Source organism: Bidens hawaiensis, unplaced genomic scaffold, assembly GCF_021521415.1.
Source record: "Bidens hawaiensis isolate Kalapana, Puna unplaced genomic scaffold, B.hawaiensis_p1.1 tig00016188_1, whole genome shotgun sequence".
Lineage (NCBI taxonomy): Eukaryota > Viridiplantae > Streptophyta > Magnoliopsida > Asterales > Asteraceae > Bidens > Bidens hawaiensis.
This window is the reverse complement of record NW_027492472.1, coordinates 387,427-408,365: the sequence shown is the minus strand read 5'-3', so window position 1 is coordinate 408,365 and position 20,939 is coordinate 387,427. Positions and strand designations below refer to the sequence as shown.

The 20,939-nt window shown below is 40.6% G+C and overlaps 1 protein-coding gene across 1 annotated transcript; it reads left to right on the top strand.

Annotated features, from left to right (window-relative positions):
• The first annotated feature begins 13,951 nt into the window (after positions 1–13,951).
• On the top strand, positions 13,952–15,556 carry LOC143550790 (zinc finger protein CONSTANS-LIKE 5-like). The gene is made up of 2 exons (XM_077041381.1): positions 13,952–14,825; positions 15,098–15,556. The coding sequence occupies exons 1-2, from the start codon at positions 14,058–14,060 to the stop codon at positions 15,452–15,454; spliced, it is 1,125 nt and encodes a 374-aa protein (XP_076897496.1). The 5' UTR covers positions 13,952–14,057; the 3' UTR covers positions 15,455–15,556.
• Positions 15,557–20,939: the final 5,383 nt, after the last annotated feature.

Genomic DNA, 20,939 nt, shown 5'->3' with positions numbered 1-20,939 from the left:
GCAATGTTTCAGGAAACTGGATCCGGCAGACCAAGCAAGGCTTGAAATTGTGAATGCACCAATCTCTGGTGTTTCAAATGAAATCATTCATCCCCTAGGCCAAATACAATTTGAGCTAACTATGGGGGATGAGAAACACAAGCGAGCCGAAGTTGTCAACTTCTTGGTCTTGCCCACCACTTCATGCCACAATATGATCTTGGGTAGGGAAACGATTGCCCAATTCAACGCCATACCGTCGCCAGCGCACGGCGCGTTGGGGTTCCCAACACCAACAGGCGTCACTTTTGTATACCGGGATCATTTGTGTGCAGTGACAAGTACTCCGCGGGAGGGGAGAATGAAAATTCCAATGGCAGACAACGCGCCAGAGGAATGGATTCTCAACCCAAAATTCCCGGAGCAGAAAATCACAATTGGCGCAACGATATCAGACGACACGAGGTTGAGAATGAAAAGATTGCTCACAGCATATATGTCGGTCTTCGCGTGGTAGCACTCTGATATGACTGGGGTTCCGCGAGACCTGGCGCAGCATTCTCTCAACACCTTCAAGTCTGTAGAGCCAATTGCTCAAAAGAAGAGAGTCATGGGGGATGAGAAAGCGAGGGCCATGAATGAGCAGGTTGAGGATTTACTGCGCGCAAACATCATCCGCCCGATACGATACCAGACGTGGGTAGCCAATCCTGTGATGGTAAAGAAAAGTAACGGGTCGTGGAGGATGTGCATTGACTTCAAGGACCTCAACAAAGCGTGCCCAAAAGATTGTTACCCCCTCCCAAACATCGATGCAAAGGTGGACTCCGTGGCGCCATTCAAACTCAAATGTTTCCTGGATGCCTACAAGGGCTATCACCAGATTCAAATGGCACCACAAGACGAGGACAAGACCGCATTTAGAACCGACAAGGGTGTTTTTTGCTACACAAAAATGCCCTTTGGTTTGAAGAATGCGGGCGCCACCTACCAAAGACTTATGGATGCCGTTTTCAGCGAGCAAATTGGAAGAAACCTAGAGGTCTATGTGGATGATTTGGTGATCAAGAGCAGGGAGGAGAAACAAATGCTCAAAGACATCGAGGAAACCCTTGGGCGCCTAAAGGAAGTTAACATGAAGCTCAATCCGAGCAAATGCACTTTCGGCGTACTAGAGGGAAAATTTCTAGGTGTAATGGTCATCAAGGATGGTTTCAAGGTGAACCCTGAGAAGGTGGAGGCCATCCTTGACATGCCCTCGCCATCCACCATGAAAGAAGTCCAGAAGCTGAATGGTAGATTGGTTTCAATCAACAGGTTCCTAGCGAACCATGCAAGCAAATCTACCCCGTTTGTCAACACATTGAGGAATTGCTTAAAGAAAAGCCAATTCAAATGGACTCCTGAGGCCGAGCAAGCTTTCAGGGAGATAAAAGAATGTTTGATAAATCTGCCCGCGCTCACAGCTCCACTTCCTGGTGAAACTTTGACATTATACCTATCAGCAGGAGAGCGCGCCATCGGCAGTATTATTGGTGGATCGCAAGGGAATCCAAACGCCAATATACTATGTGAGTCGGGTGCTGACAGATCCTGAGACGCGCTACTCCATCATGGAAAAGTTAGTTTTGTCACTAACACACGCTTCGCGCAAGCTTCATAGATATTTCAATGGTCATCCCATTGAAGTTCTGACTGGTTACAACATCCAGCAAGTCTTGCGGAGTCCCGCGCTCTCAGGAAGGCTGACAAAGTGGGCGCTGGAATTAGGAGAGCACACGATCTCCTATAAGCCCCGTCCAGCAATAAAGGGACAAGTCTTGGCTGATTTCATTGCAGAAGTCCCCGAACGAAAAATTGAAGAGGCTCAGCGCGAGGTAGACCCTCCGCGAGCCAATGATGAAGAAAATGTTTGGAGATTGTTCACTGACGGAGCTTCAAACAATGAAGGGTCCGGCGCAGGCCTCAAACTGGTGGATCCAGAGAATCATGAATATACTTACGCCATCAGGTTGGACTTCAAGAGCACCAACAATGAGGCTGAGTATGAAGCCCTGCTGGCTGGCCTGCGCATCGCGCACAAATTCGGGGTTAAAAAGCTAGAGGCCCATGTTGATTCATACTTGGTAGCAGCACAGGTCAATGGCCTTTATGATGACAAAGAGAACACCATGCCTCTGTATCTAGAGCAGGCGAAAAAGCTCATCGAGCAATTTGACTGCTTCAGAATCATTCATATTCCGCGCAGTGAAAACAAATCTGCAGACGCGCTGAGTAAGATGCCATCAACCAGCTTCGATCACTTTGGCAAAGATGTCAGAGTAGAAGTAATGAGCAACCTGTCGGTGGGGGCGAAGTCTGTCCTTGTAACTCATACAACCCCTTCATCATGGATAACTCCAATAATGGAATTCTTGAAGGAGGGAAGAGTACCAGACAATCGCGCACAGGCGAGGAAGATAAGACACAAGTCTCAAAACTATGAACTGCTTGATGGTACACTTTATCGACGCTCTTATCTTGGGCCGCTCATGAAATGCCTAGATGCTGAGGAAGCAAGCTATGTGATCAGAGAGATACACGAAGGAATCTGTGGAATACATGCTGGCCCGCGCATGGTGGTTGCCAAGGCAATGAGCGCAGGTTACTATTGGCCAGGCATGTACTTGGACGCTCTAAAGGAGATCCAAAAATGCAAAGCATGTCAGAGCTATGCGCCAAACACCATGCGGCCAAAGAACAACTTGATTCCAGTAACCTCAGCATGGCCTTTCCACAAATGGGCAATCAACATTGTGGGTCCCCTACCGCAAGCGCCTGGGCGAGTAAAATTTTTGGTAGTGGCAGTAGATTATTTTACAAAATGGGTTGAAGCCAAGCCACTAGCAAAAATCACAGCCGAAGCGATGAAACAGTTTATCTGGAGCCACATCATATGCCGTTTTGGCTTGCCCATGGAAATTGTGAGCGATAATGGCAAACAATTCACTGACAAGAAGATATCCAGCTGGCTCAAGGAATTGCGCATCAACCAAATTTTCACTTCAGTTTATCACCCTCAGGGGAATGGACAAGTGGAGCGCGCGAATCAAAGCTTGTTAAATGGGCTGAAGAAAAGGTTGGAGGGAGAATCCCATTCTTGGGTCGAAGAGCTACCTAATGTCCTGTGGGCACACAGGACATTAAGCAAAACCAGCAATGGCGAATCCCCGTTCAGCCTAACCTATGGAACGGAGGCAATGATTCCAGCAGAAATTGGATGCCCATCCCATAGAGTGCTCATGATGAGCAAGATTGATAACGAGCGCGAAAGAAGGTTGGATCTCAACTTACTTGAAGGGCGCAGAGAAGCGGCTATCATCAGCGAAGCCAAGTACAAGAAAAAACTGGAAAAATATTACAATCAGCGCGTGAAAGAATGCCACTTCAAGAAAAATGATTTTGTCCTTCGAAACAATGAAGCTAGCCGCGCGATACCCCCGGGAAAAATGTCCCCCAATTGGGAGGGACCTTACCAAGTCTCGGAGGAATTGGGAAAAGGTGCATACGCTTTAAAAGATTTGAATGGAAAGAAGATCCCGCGCGCATGGAACGCGGCACAGCTTAGAAAATGTTTCATGTAAATGTCAAGTTTGTAATCAAGGCTTTTTAAGCCATTATGAATAATGATACGCGCTATCTTCTCTTAATGTGGATTCTATTACCTTTTGCATACATGTTTCACACTTCCCTTTATTAGTTTTGAGCAATATGACAACATTGTATTGACATCAAAACGAAATAAAAACGAAGTAAAACATACATGCGCGAGCTTCAAGCTCAAACGCGTTAACGAGTCTTAACTCTAAAACGTCAGGGCCTTAGCCCAATTCTATTACCTTTTGCATACATGTTTCACACTTCCCTTTATTAATTTTGAGCAATATGACAACATGGTATTGACATCAAAACGAAATAAAACGAAGTAAAACATACATGCGCGAGCTTCAAGCTCAAACGCGTTAATGAGTATTAACTCTAAAACGCCAGGGCCTTAGCCCAATAATGTGAGCCTTAGCTCAAATCACTCACAACATCCATCCTACATACTGCGCAGCCTGACCATAAAAATACCTAAACACAACTAAGGCAAAACAAATGCCAAAACATAGTTGTTAAGGTCTCAGGTCGAGGTCGCGCATAAAATTGTAATGGATATCTGAGTAACACATTGACACGTAAAGGCTAAAAAAACTCATAATTCCATAATGCGCGATAACGTCGCGCAAAAGAGGAATAATGGAAACGCCAAGACACGTGTCAACATAATCAAGATATGGCAAAATCACTTACAATATGACAAGGATTAAATTCAACAAGCAAGCATTCAATATAAATTCAACAAGCAAGCATTCAATATAAAGAGATGAATGGGAAATGCGCAAGATGCGAAGAAGGGAAAAACAACATTTCATTCCAAAGCATTGAAATTTACAAGTTTACAAGATGAGATACAAACTACAAATAAAAATAAAAAACATGAAGGGCTTCTCAAGTCTCCACGTTGACATCAGCCTCTTCATCATCCTCATCATCGCCCTCGGCATCTGACGCAGCCTGCTCCTCGTCATCTCCAAACTGACCATAGTCAAGTTGTTCATCTTGAATGGAGTCTTCTATCACAACAGTGTCAGGAGCGGATCCTTTGGCCACGCCAGAGCCGCTTGCAGGAGCAGCATTCCCCGCGCAATCATCGCCGCCACCAGCCCCTTCGCACTCGTCAAGTAATTTCTTTAGCGCGCCGAGGTCGGGCGGGTCAGCAAGCGCGGAGATCTGCAAATCATAAGCAAAAATATGAGTACAAAAATACTTGGAAAATAAATCAAAGTAATCTCATTAAAGTTAAAGTACCTGCCCAAGGATGGGAATGGGAGTATTCAAATACTTCTCTCCCATCGCGGCCATGTCCGCGCAGGCAACGTCGCTCTGATAAGGGTATTCGGATGGGTTCTTCTTCAGCATACCATATTCATAGCCATCCTTAAACCCTTCAGCTCGACCCACCAAGCGCGCGGCAGCGTTGCAATCCATCACAAGGGCCTGAAACTCGTCTGAATATTTCATCGCATAAGCGCAACGAGTCATGCCCTGTGAGACTAGCCATTGGCGATCCTGCGCGAGAGAAGAAACAGTCGTCTCGAGGGCAGGAACCTGAGAGTTTAACAACTCAACAGTTTCCTTAGTCTTTTTTAGCTCCTCTTTGTCGGACGCTGCTGCCGCCAAGGCTTCTTCCTTTTCCGCCCGCGCAGAATCAAGTGCTTCCTGGCTAGACGCTGCCATCGCCAAGGCTTCATCCTTCTCGGCCTGCGCGGACGCCAGTTCCTTCTTCAGGCGCGCAACCTCACTCTCCAGTGATGATTTTTCAGTGATAGACTGGACAAGAGCTTGGTCACGCGCCTCCGCCTCCAGCTCCAAGTCGCGCGCTCTGCGCGCGTACTTGGCCGCGTCCGCCTCCGCCGCCTGCAACTTCTCCCGCGCAGCCTGAAGCTCATGACCGCGCTTCACGAAGGCGCTGTTGGCACTTGCTCTGTTCTCACTGAGCTCTGCTTGGAGCTTCTCAGCTCTCTCGCGAGCATCAGAAAGATGCCAAGCAGACACCTTAGCCTCTTGCTTGGCTTCCGCAAGAGCATCACGTACTTTTACGTAATCATAGCGAAGCTCTTGGGAGGCAGCAAAGAAGGCCGACCCAGCAAACATATGATCGTTGAGCAAGTCGTCGCGAGCGCGGTCCTCCTGGAACCTCCTTTCAGATGGAGGCACAGCATGAGCCCAGAATTCCGCACACACACCCATGGACTGAAATGTGCTGTCTTCAGTAATATTCCATCTCGGGCGGTAAATGTGATCGGCTTCCTGCAAAAACAAAGTAATTATCTAAGTTATCAAAACGTTAAGATGGAAGTCCGCGTAGCGGAGCAAAAAATAACATATACCTGCGGGGATGAAGCAGAAAAGTCAGCGCCAGCCCCACGAGAAGGCTCAGCCGCGAAGCCTCGTGGCGCTGCAGGACTGGCGCGACCGCGGTCGGAGTCTTCAACTTCAAACTCCTCTTCCTCCTCGGAAACAGGCATTTTCTCCTGCGACCTAGAGCCAAAATCTGTCTCGCGAGGAGGGCTGTGCGCAGGAGGAGGTGAGGGAGGTCTCGACGCCGCCAGGTCGGCGCGCAAAACGGCCTCCTGCTCCTTAGTAATCCCAATGAGGGGAGATTCATCGCTTGCAGGAGCAGGGGCAGAGCCAACGGCGCTGGCACCGGCGCCAGGAGTGCCGCCAGCAGCTTGTACGCCAGCTACGGCTTCTATGAAAAAATCAACAACAAGAAATGGTTCATGACTTGATCTAAAAGAAAGTCAGAAAAAAAAGAGCGCAATACGTACCTTGGCGCAACTCCGTTCGCGAAGCAAACATCGCCATGAAGTCCATTCTACCCTTCTTTGAGGGTAAAACAGGGGACTTCGAAGCGACCTCCGGCGAAGCCTCGGCATCTTGTTGCGCTGTCGCCGGCTCTACAAACATTTGAGTGAGCAAAGATTCATTAGTAATTCTATCAGAATCGCGCTCATAGAACCATAAAAGATAAAGCAAAGGATAAGCAAAGTATACCTGTCGAAGGCGCAACACCGCTTCCCTTTTCCGCCGCGCGAAGGGAGGAGGTAGTGGCACCATACCTCAGGTGGACAGGAGGTCTGCCCACTTTTTGAGGCAGGGAAGACAAGGAAACCTTGGTGGTAAACTCCTGGGTTTTCCCAAATCCCCCCGCCTGAGTAGGAGGATCCTGAACAACAGGGGCAACATCTTTCTTCTGTTTCTTACTGGCCCCCGCGCCAGTTTTCCCCTTAGCTTTACGCTTTAGTTGGGGCGCCTCCTCCTCCTCCTCTTCCGCGAGCTCCAGCTCGTAGTTTTCTAGCGCATCTACAATACACGCAACATAAGTGTTAGCAAAATTTGGTATTATAAAAGAAAATGCATAAGTACAAAGGCTTACCAGGCGCATCGCTGTCGAAGACAAATCCCAGATCAACAGGGATGAACATGTCATCAAAGCGATCGGGGAAACCAACCTCCCCAGCGCCGAGCGCGACAGAGCCACCCTCCATATGCTCATCATATGCGGCGTGGATATACTCCTTGGTGACTGCACAAAACAAGTCAAATGATATCAGCAAAAAGAATTATATTCGCGTAGAAGTAAAGCAATGAGATAAACTTACACAAGCCGTCGACTTGGATAACGGGCTCAGTCGCGCTGTCCGCCCACCTCCTGCTCATACCAACCCCCACCAGCGCCTCCTCACAAATGTTCTTGGCGACGGATGGTTCAGCGGTCAACTTATTAACCCAGGCGCCAGTTGGGTTCTTGAGGACACCCACATCCGCAGGCGCAGAAGAAATCGCGCGCATGGTCATGCGGATGGGGATCACACCAGCCCTGATGTAAAAAAACCTCTCAGACCAGTCATGAAGGCTCTTGAATGAAACAGTGGAGCACTTGACCTTCTGACTGCGAGGAATAAAGAAGAACCAAGAATCTTGGATCTTGGGCTTATAAAAAAACTGAAAGCGCCGAGGGGTGGGCTCCTCGCGCTGGGATTTGCACATGAACTCAAAGTGAGTCATGCGCACAAGTCCAAATGGATGGGCTTGGGATATATGAATCCCATAAAACCTAAGCACCGCACCCACAAACCTTGTCATCGGGAGACGAAGGTTGCAGTGGGTGAAAAAATGGCTATAAAGGGATATATAGCCAGCAGGCGGGTCCGCCGCCGTTTGCCCGGCCCCAGGCAACATGCAGCCAAACACAGGGAGAAAACCCTGAGAGGCGATAAGGCTGTCAAGATCAGCCTGCCTCAGTTTGCAGGGGATTTCATTCCACCTTTTCACGGCCTTGGTCCTCCCTACCTCCTCCGATGAGACCTCAGCAGCCTTCTTCCCCTTACCGGTCTTCTTCAATGTAGACATTACTAACGATTTTCTACGGCAATGGATGGGGGAGATTGTGTTGTCTGAGCTATCAGACATACAACTGTGACAACGAACAAAGGATGATCTGAAGAACAGAGACCTGGAAGCAGAAGACAGCTAATCGGAATAGAATGAAAGAAAGAAAAGCTCTGAATAAACAAGAAGATGAAGAATAAAAACTCTAAGGGCTGGCTTTTATAGGCCCAGGAGAGAGAAAAATTGGTGCTGATCGGACTTCACGCGCCCCCACTCGCAGGTGTAAGCCAACGCGAGCGCGACACGTGTCCCTGACAACTGTGTGAGGGGACACGAAAAGAAACGATACAGCTGCCACCAGAGTTCACGCGCCACCACTCGCAGATACAGACCAACGCGAGCGCGACACGTGTCCCTGACACTATTTGAGGGGACACGAAAGGCAACTGTAGCACCTCGAGCACACGAAAGGTCTGACACGTCTCCATCACTGACGCATGTCAGCAACAACCAACCACGTACAGCGACGATTCGTTTTCAACTAAAAGGATAGAATTTCGCGCAACGATGAATAATAAGAAGAAAAAGACAAACCCCTACTAAAAGAGCAAACTATTTAGTCTAACATCTATCTTACCTCGCTCGCGCGAGACAAGACACACATTAGACTGGGGGGGGGGCTTGAAGAGGTATGTACCCGCCTCAACACCGAGCGAGGCGGGTCAACCCACAAGATATAGACAAGAGGCTTGAAATCAAGACTTTATGAAGGCACAAAGCCAAAACCTATGCGCATGGCGCATGCATCACATGCTCAGGCATCACATATGCTCAGGCATCACATATGCTCACGCATCACATAGGCTCACGCACATCACATCTGCGCGTGGCGCATCCGCGCGTGGCGCATATCACATGCTTGTGCATATCACATCTGCGCATGAAACATCTGCGCGTGAGAATAAAGAGAAGACCTCGCGCATCCTCAGGATAGGCGCATATCATACATGCACATAATCAACCTCGCCCTTATCCAAATCAGGATTAGGGCAACCTTGATTGTGCACGTCAGACAACCTTCCAGAAGGTATCTTTTTAAGGAATAAGAATATGCTGATGTTGACAGCTGCCAAATGAAAGATGGACAACTCAGCATAACCCATGTGCTACCACGTGATTATAACCAATGAGAAAGCACCAGGTGTCCCAGAGGACACGTGGCGCAGAGCAATTGGAGGAGGCCAACAAGGCTGAGCCTAATCAGTGGAAACCCTAGCACTATAAATACAGCATCAACTCCACAAGGAGAGGCATTCAATCATATTCAATTACATTCAATCACAGACAGTTACAGCCAGTAACACACAATCACATCCAATCACATCCAATCACAGAGTATTCAGCTATTAAGCAATACTCTCCAGATTTCCTTACTCTCATATCATTATCTTCTCCTACAAATACTTATTCTCACACCGGAGGGTTACCCCAAAGAGGACCCCTCTGTCCCTTTCTGAGGGGTAAGTTGACGGTGCTGTTCATTTTGTAGGTGGAAGAACTTAGATCCAAGAGAACCATCGGTGAAATAGCATAATCACACCCGAGGAAAGTAGATCGTCTACCAGTGAGTCGATCCACGCTTCTTCACTATATATGGAGATCTAACGTCAGTGATACTCATTAGAATGAACCATCGAAAAAAGAGCCATAAAAATGGCTAAATCTAGGCTTTCCCGCATCGGCAATCCATTAGCCATTGTCAGACTTTCCAAGGTTAAGGTGTCCGTCAATAATATACGATGGATAGCTGACAGTATCTTAAATTTACCTTCCTCTTATTGTCTTTTTTTACATAATTTCATTGATAGTTCGTTAATGATTATCAACTGATATCAGCTGCCAATAATCTTGCGTCAGTAATACTCATTTGAATAGTCGTATAAAGTGATGAACACATCTACTATGAATCAAAGTTGAGTGTAACAATCAATCATATGCAACCTATCATTTTCCTAAATATAAAGCCAACATTGATATTTGGTTACCTTTAACTCTTTTTAAGATTAACAGTGAAGCTTGATTATACTTAGCTCTACCTTTTGGTTAAAATATCTTAACCGTTATAAAGAATCAACCCTCTAGCAACATAAGAGGGACATGAATGTCCAATGAAGAATCTCAAAGGAGTCAATTAAAAATAACAAATGAGGAACCATCATTTATAATTGGATAATGACTTGTGTGAGTTGTCATTGTAACCGGCCGACCTTGTTGGCATTAAGTGGTATAATCTTTAATATAATGGGTAGCTTTGGCAAGTTCTAAAAAGATGGTGGGCCAATGGGGGCATCATGATATCCAACACAACTTTCTTAGTTTTTGGACATAACCAAATAAGATCTTTTTCCTCCCACAAAATATATTAAAAATACTAATTGTAGGTTGCCACATTTTATGAGTGTTTCTTGGAGGAATTGTTAGTTATAACTTGGTTTGTTCATCAAATTGGATTGTAGTTAATAATCATTTAAAATTAAATCCTTATTAATGATTATTCTAAAATGATGAGTTTAACACATTAATTTTTACAAGATATTTGTAATTAGGTTATAGTTTCAAATCATTTAACTAACTTTTCTAACGGGTACTTAAACCTTTCATACGTTTTAAGTTTTCGTCCGTGTTTATGTGTTTTTTTTAATTAAACAAGTTTTTGTTTAAATCAATAGGAGTAACTATATAAGGTTTCATTTTGTTCATGAAGTATAATGAACTTGGAACTACAACTTTATCAACAAAAATGTGTTTAGCTGGAAAATAAAAGAATTGGAATTGGAATTGAAAAATTTTATTTCAAGTTTCTATGGTTAATGAAATTCGAAAATCCTTCCACATAATGAAAGAATGTTTTAATCCAATGAAATTCAAACTAACAGACCAAAATGTCTCGTTGTTTTCTTTTCTTTCAGCAAATCAAGATCAACTGGTGACCCAAATCAATCACACACAATAAATCAAACATATGTATCATATTTCACAAAAAATATCAATTCAAACAAATTTATTGTCGCTTCAACAATGGATAATTGTTATATTTGCTGATGAGCAAAAGTCCATTCACATTCAAATTGATTCAAACCGAAAAAGCCTTGACTATAAGCCATCGATTGAGGATTGTAACCAGAAACCACATAAACCACAAGACAAGAAGCTGCCAACTATAGACATAAACCATAGATTAATGACCAAAAATCATCAATTGAAAACAACAATGGAGAACAAAGTAGAGGACAATTTCCAACACCAATTTTCTCAATTATCCGACATAAAAGGTGGAATCGAAGGAAATAGGTAACTCACATGTGAGATAGATGGAACTGATTTCGAGCCAAATATTGAAGGCTAAAGAACCAAGCGTGAAACTGAATCAAATGGTATATGTCAAAGAACCAAAGGTAAAAACAAAATATATGTCGATTTCAAACGAAATTTACCTATCGGTCGAACCAAAAATCAATTTAGTTTCATTTGATCCAATTTATTTTCTTTCAAACATTTCAATTTCTTTTAAACTACTATGGACAAACCACTCGCTACCTAGGCTATAATTATACTATCATGTTTTCTTTATAACTAAATCCACATACCAACATTAAATAAGTAGTTTTTTAAACAGTAATACAAAATAATTGCAATGTGCATGCCCTTGCTAGCAAACAACTACATGTGGCAACCTCAATCCACTAACTCATAAAGTAGATTTTAATGTGTCAAATCATTAAATTAAAAGAATTAAATACAAATAACATAGGCAAAACATAAGGTATGACAAGATGGTTATGATAAATTATTTTATGATAAAAACATGTGGTTATTTTAATAATATAGTTTTTTTGGTGTTAATTACAAAATCGTCCATTTGCTTTGACGCTTTTACACAAAAAGAACTTTTATTTTGAAATTTTAAAATCGTCCATTTGCTTTTATGTGATCCAACAACGTTTTGAAAAGTATGTTAAGAAGTCTCGTATCGGAAACATGGATGCTCCTTCTAAAGGATGAGAGGCCGATGAAGAATCCTAGGCGATACATACGTTTAGTTGGTAAGATTAATATTTAATAGTCACTCACAAAATATTTGCTTTAATGGAAATGCCCTCACTCAGTTCATAGCCACGCCATGTGCTAGACACTAGGATGTTGTTCCTCGTGTTTTGAGATATCTCACGACCATACCGTCAACTAGGATCTTGTTTACTAATCAAGGTCATTGTCGTGTGGGTGCTTTTACCAATGTGGGAGATGGACGAATATCTGGTTTCTCATATACAGATTGTGCGAGGTATCCTATTTCATGACGGCCTACCACAGGATATTGTGTGTGTGTTTGGATAAAATCTTATATCTTGGAAGAAGCTACACAGGGTATCTTAATCGAGCACCGTCAGAGTATAAGACCATAGCATATGCACCATCAATTATGATGTGGGTGCATCGTCTTTTAAGAGAACTCGAGGTTGTTTCTAGCGACTTAATGCAAGAATCAAGTATTTCATGAAAGGACGATGCATATTATGGTCGACTGTCATAGATTAGATAATAGGCATTCAACAAAGACATACTTCAGCTTGTGAATTTCCTCACTGAATCTCTCCAATAAACTCAGATAAAGATAAATTGTATATGTAACAAGTTGAGGCATAAGTAATATATCTATGCTCCATTTGTTAAAAGTTAATTATGAATGATCATAGGTGTAGAGGTTGTTAACGAGTCAATTTCGGGAAATGCCTCAGTGTTCGAATACATTTTAAGATGTACTTCCTCATCAAATTAGGTTGATGAGTGTTAGATTCTTTGAATTTAAGCATGTTTATATCATAATTTATTACTAAAGACCTAATTTTAAGACTTATTTTAAGCCTTGATGAAGGCTGAGTTGTCCCTAGTTAAAAGACTTAATAGACTTTTACAAACTAAATATATATATATATATATATATATATATATATATGACAAAATTAAGAAGTTTGCATGATTTAAGAGTGGACCCATTAACAACTTAAAATGGCATTATGACTAATCATATATATTATGTACGAAGTTGACCTAGATATCTTAATCTAATAGCAGAAAACACCACCTGTTGATCTCATTTAATTTCTGAAAGTTACTTTAAATAGAAAGTAAAAGTTAGAAAAAAAAAAGATAAAAGCAGAAAGACAATTGGGTCAAGATCCGTGATAAAAAAATGTGGCCCACATCACAATGTGAAGATTTCGTTTTCATTTCATTAAATCGAATTTTATTAGAAAAAAATATTTTAATAATCCAAACTACATTTTACTGATTTTCAATTCATTAAAGCAAATTTAATAAAAAAAACTAAAAACTTGGTCCACATCACCATCCGATTTGTTAATATCAAATGTTAACATCACCATCATCTTAACTTATCATAAGATCTAACTATGTATTAACTTATTTTTATTCTAATTAAACAGACGTAAATTATTTTCAACAATGTAAGCAGACGTTACGTTGTGATCATCATTCTATAATAACAATCCATCTCTTTCGATCAAATCGCGTTTAACTCAAACCCAGCTTAACCCGAATCTACTTTAACATGTTACTCGACCCAACTCGACCGGTTTACCATGCTTCTATTATTAGAAAGCACTTCCATTACATATTCTAAAAAAATGTTTAATAATATAATAATAATAATTATTATTATTAATATTATTATTATTATAATAATATTATTATTATTATAATGGATGATAATGTTATGGTTTCACCAAGATTTCATCAACGCAGCTGTCAGTCACTGCTCACAGGTGAGCCCCCCTCATCAGGACAGACACATGACAACTTAAAAATAAAAATCTTATTTTATCTATTAACAAATCTTTTTTATGGCCATTATGAGTCCACGTGTCCTCTATGTACTCGTCAGCTTCTATCTCCTAACCTTACAAGAGATATAGATACACACTCACCCTTCCTGTAGAACTATGCAACATTAAGTTATTAAGTCATTAACTTATTAACTTAACACACACAAAGTGTCTAATAATAATAATAATATTATTATTATGAGGATGGTTGAAACTATTGGTGGTGGTGTTAAGTGTTTTCCGATGGGTTGGCACGTGCCAGCCAAGGCGTGTGACACGTGTAAAACCGCGGTTGCGATATTGTTCTGCCGCAAGGATTCGGTGTTCTTGTGTTCATCGTGTGATGTGAAGATGCACACCCACACGCGCCACGAGCGCGTGTGGATATGTGAAGTATGTGAACAGGCTCCTGCCAGCGTCACCTGTAAAGCTGACGCTGCAGCGCTGTGCGTCACATGCGACAGGGACATACATTCGGCGAATCCCCTGTCGCGACGGCACGACCGTGTCCCGGTCGTGCCGTTTTACGACAGTGCGGAGATTCTGGTCAAATCGACCGCGTGCGCGTTCCTTGAAGGTTGCGATAACGGGAATGTTAACCTAAACGTAAACGTGAATGTAAACGACGATTTGCAAAGTTCGATTACGAATGAGGAAATTAATTGGGGGATTCCCGCGGATACGATCAATATCGATAATTCGCCCGAGGATATGACATCAATCGATATGTTATTTCCGGAATCGGATCATCTTTTGGATTTCGATTTTCCGGTTCCGAATGATGCTAAAGTCCACAATCACTTCCTTAACTCGGTTAACGACAGCGTAGTCCCGTTCCAAATCGCGCCCATTCCGGTAGTCGTAGACCATCGATCCTCCGAAAAGCGATTCGAGATCGATTTCACTAGATCTAATATCAATTCGTACAATAAAAATAGTTATCTAACTCAATCGGTGAATCATAGTGTAAGTACCTCATCTATGCTTCTTAACAATACTTCATGTTACGTTATTTTGTACTAGAATATATAAAAAGTTAATAGTATTTAGGGTTTATTAGTATCTGAGTGCACGGTTCACTAAATTGATTTATTTATAGTAAAAAGCTAATTATTACATGTATTGTATAGAAGACCGTGTCACTCGATACCTAAAAACCCTACATACAATATGTTCCAATAGCCCTGCTTAATATTTAATAATTAAATAATTAAAATCCTGTTAAATTTCGATTTCAGGTATCGTCATCGTCAATCGACGCGGGAATCGTACCGGAAGCGAAATCGGTGTCGGAAATATCGCACCCGTTCGTGTTACAAATGAACGACGGAGGCGAAACGAACGGAATTCAACAACCGATACAATTAGTCGGTCGCGACCGGGAGGCTCGGGTTATGCGGTACCGCGAGAAGCGGAAGAACAGGAAGTTTGAAAAGACGATCCGATACGCCTCACGGAAGGCGTATGCGGAGACACGGCCGCGTATCAAAGGCCGGTTCGCTAAGCGAACGGAGTCGGGAGACTCGGAAGCCGATCGGTGGTTGTTCGCCACGGCGGACTACGGCGTTGTTCCGTCGTATTGCCGGGAGATTTGATGTAATTCCGGTGATGTTGTATGACGTGTATAATTAATTAGCTTTTGTTTTTTGTTTTTATTTTCGGGAAGAATTATTAAATAATTAGATGAGGTTTAAATCTGACCATTGATCACCTCCAAGGTGTTAGTTGACTAAAAAGGTCAAAGTCAAAATTATCTCAAGTCAAAGATAGACTATTGTGTCGATGAATATTTGGGTCACCTACAATTATTATATCTTATTAAACTCCGGGTTATGTTCTACATAAATGGAAAGGTCTAAGGTTTTTCTTTTCTTTTTGGTTTTCGTTTTTTTTAACAGCTACACACTGACGTAACTATTTAATCCTATTCATACTCCTACGCTACAAAAACTAAAAAAAAGGTCTACTCTCATTCTAGCTTTTAAACCACGATATTCACTTTAAAAAGCAAGAGCCTTTACGACGGTTCAAGGTAAAATCATTGAGAGGATATTAATTCAATTGTGAGTCTTACCTTATTGTGACTATTTATATGATGTGGTTTTTGTTAATTATTTTTTCTATTTTTCAAACTATTAAGTTGATTAGTATTTAAATACTTTTAGTTTTATATAAGTATGCATTTTTTTCCTTTCACGCGTTTGTCTCACGTCTCTTTCTTCAAGACGTCTTCATCGCATTTTCGGTTCAACTTTTTTTGTCCATTTTTCAAAAGGTGTTTAGATATGAACATTTAGATTTGATAAGAAAATTAAAATTTTTAGATATTTTATTGTGTATAATTTTGAATTTTAAGGAAATAATATAGTTTTTAGAGCCACGTTTGAAAGAATAAGTAGTTTTTGCTTTCACGCATTTGTCTGATGTCTCTTTCTTCTAAATGTCCTTCGTCCTTCACGCAATTTTGGGTCAAGGTTTTTTATTTTTTTCTGACATATTTTTAAAGGCATTTTACTTAAGAAATTTGAAAATAAAGTTAGAACTTCAAAGATTTGTCATCTATAGATTCAAATTTTTGAATAAATGATTTGGTTTTTAGAGGTGCCTAGTATGAAAAGAATAACTAGTTTTTCCTTTCACGTGTTTATCTCATGTCTCTTTCTTCGGGACGGGTTAATGGAAGAGAAGCATTGTTTAGGTAGGGTTTGATGTTCTAAAAGAGAACAATGACTTGGCATAAGAAAGATAATAGAGCCATTAGATGCTAGTTTCCATCATCTATGATGGATTATAGTCATAGGATAAAAAGAAGGCACCTCATGTGATTGAGAGTTTTCATATATGATCAAGAAGAGAGTTTATTTAGGACAGTTTGTTTGTATCTTATATAAAAGAAAGAGTTGTCACTATGTAGTTATCTTACAGCCTGTATGGCTGTATAGTTCATTATAAACTATTTATTTATCAATAGTTTAAATGATGCTTAACATACCTATATGCTCACATAATATACATATCATTTGCTAGATCATACACATGTCACAAACCAAAGATCAAGAATCAATAGGTGCTCCATAGTTTATGACACGGTCAAGCCTTAATTTTACAAGTCAATTATATTATATTATATTGAACTTCGATCTTGTAGGTGTTGCCACTCTTGGAACACCTCGTTCTTATAGAGATTAAGTAGAGTTAAAAGACGCTTTTGCATTCTAGTCTAATATTATATTAGCAACCCCAGGGTCCTACATGGTCAGGATGTGAATGAACCATGCATAATACATTGGAAAACAAGGATCGATAATTCAAGAAAGCCAAATCTCAGTGCGACAAGAGGGAAATTAAAAGTTCAACAACATACGTATTGTCATTCCAGTGTACGATGGTGGAACAATAGCCAATCCTTTGGCCAAAGTTGGTACAACATTGTATTGCATAATATATTCTTAATATAATCATAGGATGACCGCACAAAGTTGATTCAAAAAGCTGACAAAGACTTGACGTCGCTTAAAAGTTGACATATCTTTTAAGCGATAGTATTAGACAATGTCCTCTTTTGAAGTTCCGAGAACTTATGCAAGATCTCCAAAGCAGACTGGTCCCTGCTTTCCAAGTGAGATGCTTTATTGAAAGCTCTCACCCATGAGTGAGGGACCGGATGCGTGATCAATGAAGTTGGCCGCCTAGCGTCGGCTCGACCAACTAACAGGGGGTCAGTCGTGAGAGACGGAAGGGGTGGTCCAAATTTTAGTTTACTAATAATAGGAAATAATTTTGACTTTTGAGTGAAGTAAGTCAGTGCAAAATATGTTTTAAGTCGAGTTTCTATTTAATGGGCCTCTAGAATATAAGTGCTATAGCCAATGGGCAGGCCGATGAAAATTTCGCTTACATATTTACAGAATACAGATACATATATTGGGCCCACTCTAATCTTGTAATCTTTTCATGTTAAACATTTATTGGGCCACTAAAGCATAAGCAAATGTTGGGCGGTTGGGCCGATGAGAAATTAACATATACGTAGAATTAGAGATGCAAAGAAAAACCGGTTTGGAACCAGTTCACTAGAAACTGATGCGAACCGATATATAAAAAAAACAGATTACCAGATAACCCCCAAACCGACCCAGCGCGCCAATTCAATCACCGGTTCCTCTTCAGAACAATCAAACCGGTTTTAAAGTCGGATCGATTTGAGGAAAAAAAAACGGTTTTAAACTAGTTCTGAACCGAACCTAATCGATTTGGATCAACTCAACCTTTCATGCTCCTAAACCAGTTTCTAAACGGAACCGGTTATAGTCAAACCGGTTTTGAGTTTTGGCCATGGTTTGACCAAACCAGTTTGGTTTGACAAAAAAACCGGTTTTGTACACCTCTACATAGAAGTAGAAGCCTTTGATGGTTGATTACCTTCGATTACTACACCTCGTGAAAGTAAACACAATATATTGAAATAAGAATGAATTACATCCTCTTCTTGTCCAAACGATTACATGAAGAAATAAAAAAATAAAAAAAAACCTATAACTAGAACACCCTACTAACATTGACATCTTGGATCTATATAGCATTTAACATTGTGGATCTTCAATGCTCTTCCTCAACTCTATGTTCGACTTCTACATGATTTAAACACCAAAATCGATCGTATACTAATTACACCCCATAAAAGCCTCGATACAAACTGTTCTAACACTATAAATAAAAAATGTAACTACCCTCAAATCCTCAATTCTACTTTCTTAAATATCTTTGTATCCATATATTTCAATAAAGTTGATAAAGAGAATATTATATGAATGTTAGTGTACAAGTTGTATGAAAGCATAATGGAAGGACAGAACTTTGACACAAATAGGAATTCTTAATGCTTAGCAATACATTAATAAATTAATTAAACATTAAGAAGTTGGTGCTTCCTGTGGATATTGTTCATATATATATTTATATATATATATATATATATATATATATATATATATATATATATATATATATATATATATATACCTTTTTAGGAAACACTGTTTGATCCACTTCTGTTAAGGAACCTTTCATTAAGTGATATATATTGCTTGTATGACATGATCACATTATTCTCTATTTCTAGAAAATGCAATAAAAGATAATGTTTACAAGTTTGAATCATCATCCACGCTTTGTTTTTGTCATATTCGATAGTATAGTTTTGTACAACATTATTATGATCGATTTTACTAATAGCAAATTCAATTTTTAATTACAAGTTTTTCCTGGTTATATTATTCATAACTATAATCAACTTTCTGTATAGTTATAGTAAAATCACAACTCTATAGAAAAGACCAACGTAATAAGTTTGATCTAATTAACATCTAACAATTTTATGAACCAGTTTTATTGAAATTACAACATTGAGTCTTTCGGTAAGAACAATAAACTTGGTAGGTGTAAGAAAAAGGCTATAACAAAATAAGTTAGCTTTAGACGTGTTATGCAAAAAATATATTATTTCTTTTAAAATTTGTTCACATTAATTATTGAAACAATTATTGCAGGGATATGTCATCCTGACTCTCACAGTGGCCACAAAAGAGCACTTTCTAGTGGCCGCATATTACGTGTATGATATCACTATATTGGGCTGGTTATTTCAAGTAATAATAATAATAAAAAACTATGAAGAATGTGGTAGGATTATGGTAATTACATCCACTAAGAAGTGGCGAAGGTTGGATGAAACGTAGAAGGGGAAGGGGGTAAGGCTCGTGGCTGGACTCGATACATAAAAAATATTAATCGGACCAGCAACTACATACAAGTGTTTTAGACATATAATGAGTTGGTGAAACATTGTAATCGTACTAACGCATCTATATAGAAAGTTATATAAAGTGTTATTATTGTGATTACTTTAGACACGTCGTTTCAACAAGTATAAATGGGTGCATCATTCAAATTAACCATACATGCTAAATGTTTAAAAGTGTGGTACTTCAAGCGGATCAATAACTGAATAACCGGCTCTATTTCTCTCTACACCAGGAGAATTATATCTTTAAAACACTATACTACAAATATTGGGTTATATTAAATTGTAGTAAAAAAAATATTTAGGGGAAGAGGGAATGCAAAAATATTTAGGTGGACTTGGAAAGGACTTTGGCTCTAGAGTGGACGAGCTGGTGTTCGTTTGATTGAGCTGGGTAGTGTAATTGATTTTGTTGTTGTTCTGGTGCTATTGTTGTGTTCTGGTTGTTATATATGTATAAGTCATGTTGTTACTGGTTCTAGCCACTTGTTAATTTGTTATTGTCCTTTTAATATAAGCTTGCCGTTCAAAAAATATTAAATTCTAGACTAACAGAATATTTAAAAACTCACTAATAAAATAAATACTATTTAAGAACCTACTAAAGAACTCAAAATTGTCTCTATAACATCATTTATCATTATTATTCATCTGGTCTCTAAATCACCTTGGTCTTAACAAATTAAAGATTTTTATATATAACATAACCGAGCTACATCTGGATAATGGGTAAGCGAGCAACAAGTTGCGCCACTATCCCCTTTTGAATCGCAAAGCCTATTCTACTAAATATAAATCATAGGTTCCTTGGGCTCTGCGAGTCACTGTGGACCACCTTCTGCACCCGCTCCAAGAAGCGAACCGCTTCGGGAGCTAGGGATCCAAGTGTCGAAGGCAAATGGAACGAACACGTGCTGATTCTCCAAACACGTTGTCTCATGCTTAGCAACCTTCCTAGATTCCGCTCTCAAAACCGCATGTCCCGGTACGAAGCCATTGTCTCTCAGCCCCACCAACGGGGACACCCCAGTGAGGTCAACACACGCATTCTTACCCCCTGCCCAGCCAAACACAAGAACATCCGCAGGACGCAGGGTAGATCTTCCCTCTCGCGAATCAGTCAAAAAGTTAACAGGTGCCTCTTTCTTGGCTAAGATCCCGACACGTCTAAGCACATCCCATAAAACATCTCTAACTCAGTCATGACGATACTTGAATCCCGACAGTTCCTTACAGTGGAGGGATTGCCGGTACTTGAATCCAGTCATGACGATACT

What these genes read in the sequence shown, in the direction of transcription:
- LOC143550790 (XM_077041381.1), top strand. Translation starts at nt 14,058, where the DNA reads ATGAGGATGGTTGAAACTATTGGTGGTGGTGTTAAGTGTTTTCCGATG. An exon ending in CTCAATCGGTGAATCATAGT is followed by an intron (nt 14,826 to 15,097) that starts GTAAGTACCTCA and finishes TTTCGATTTCAG; the next exon opens with GTATCGTCATCGTCAATCGA.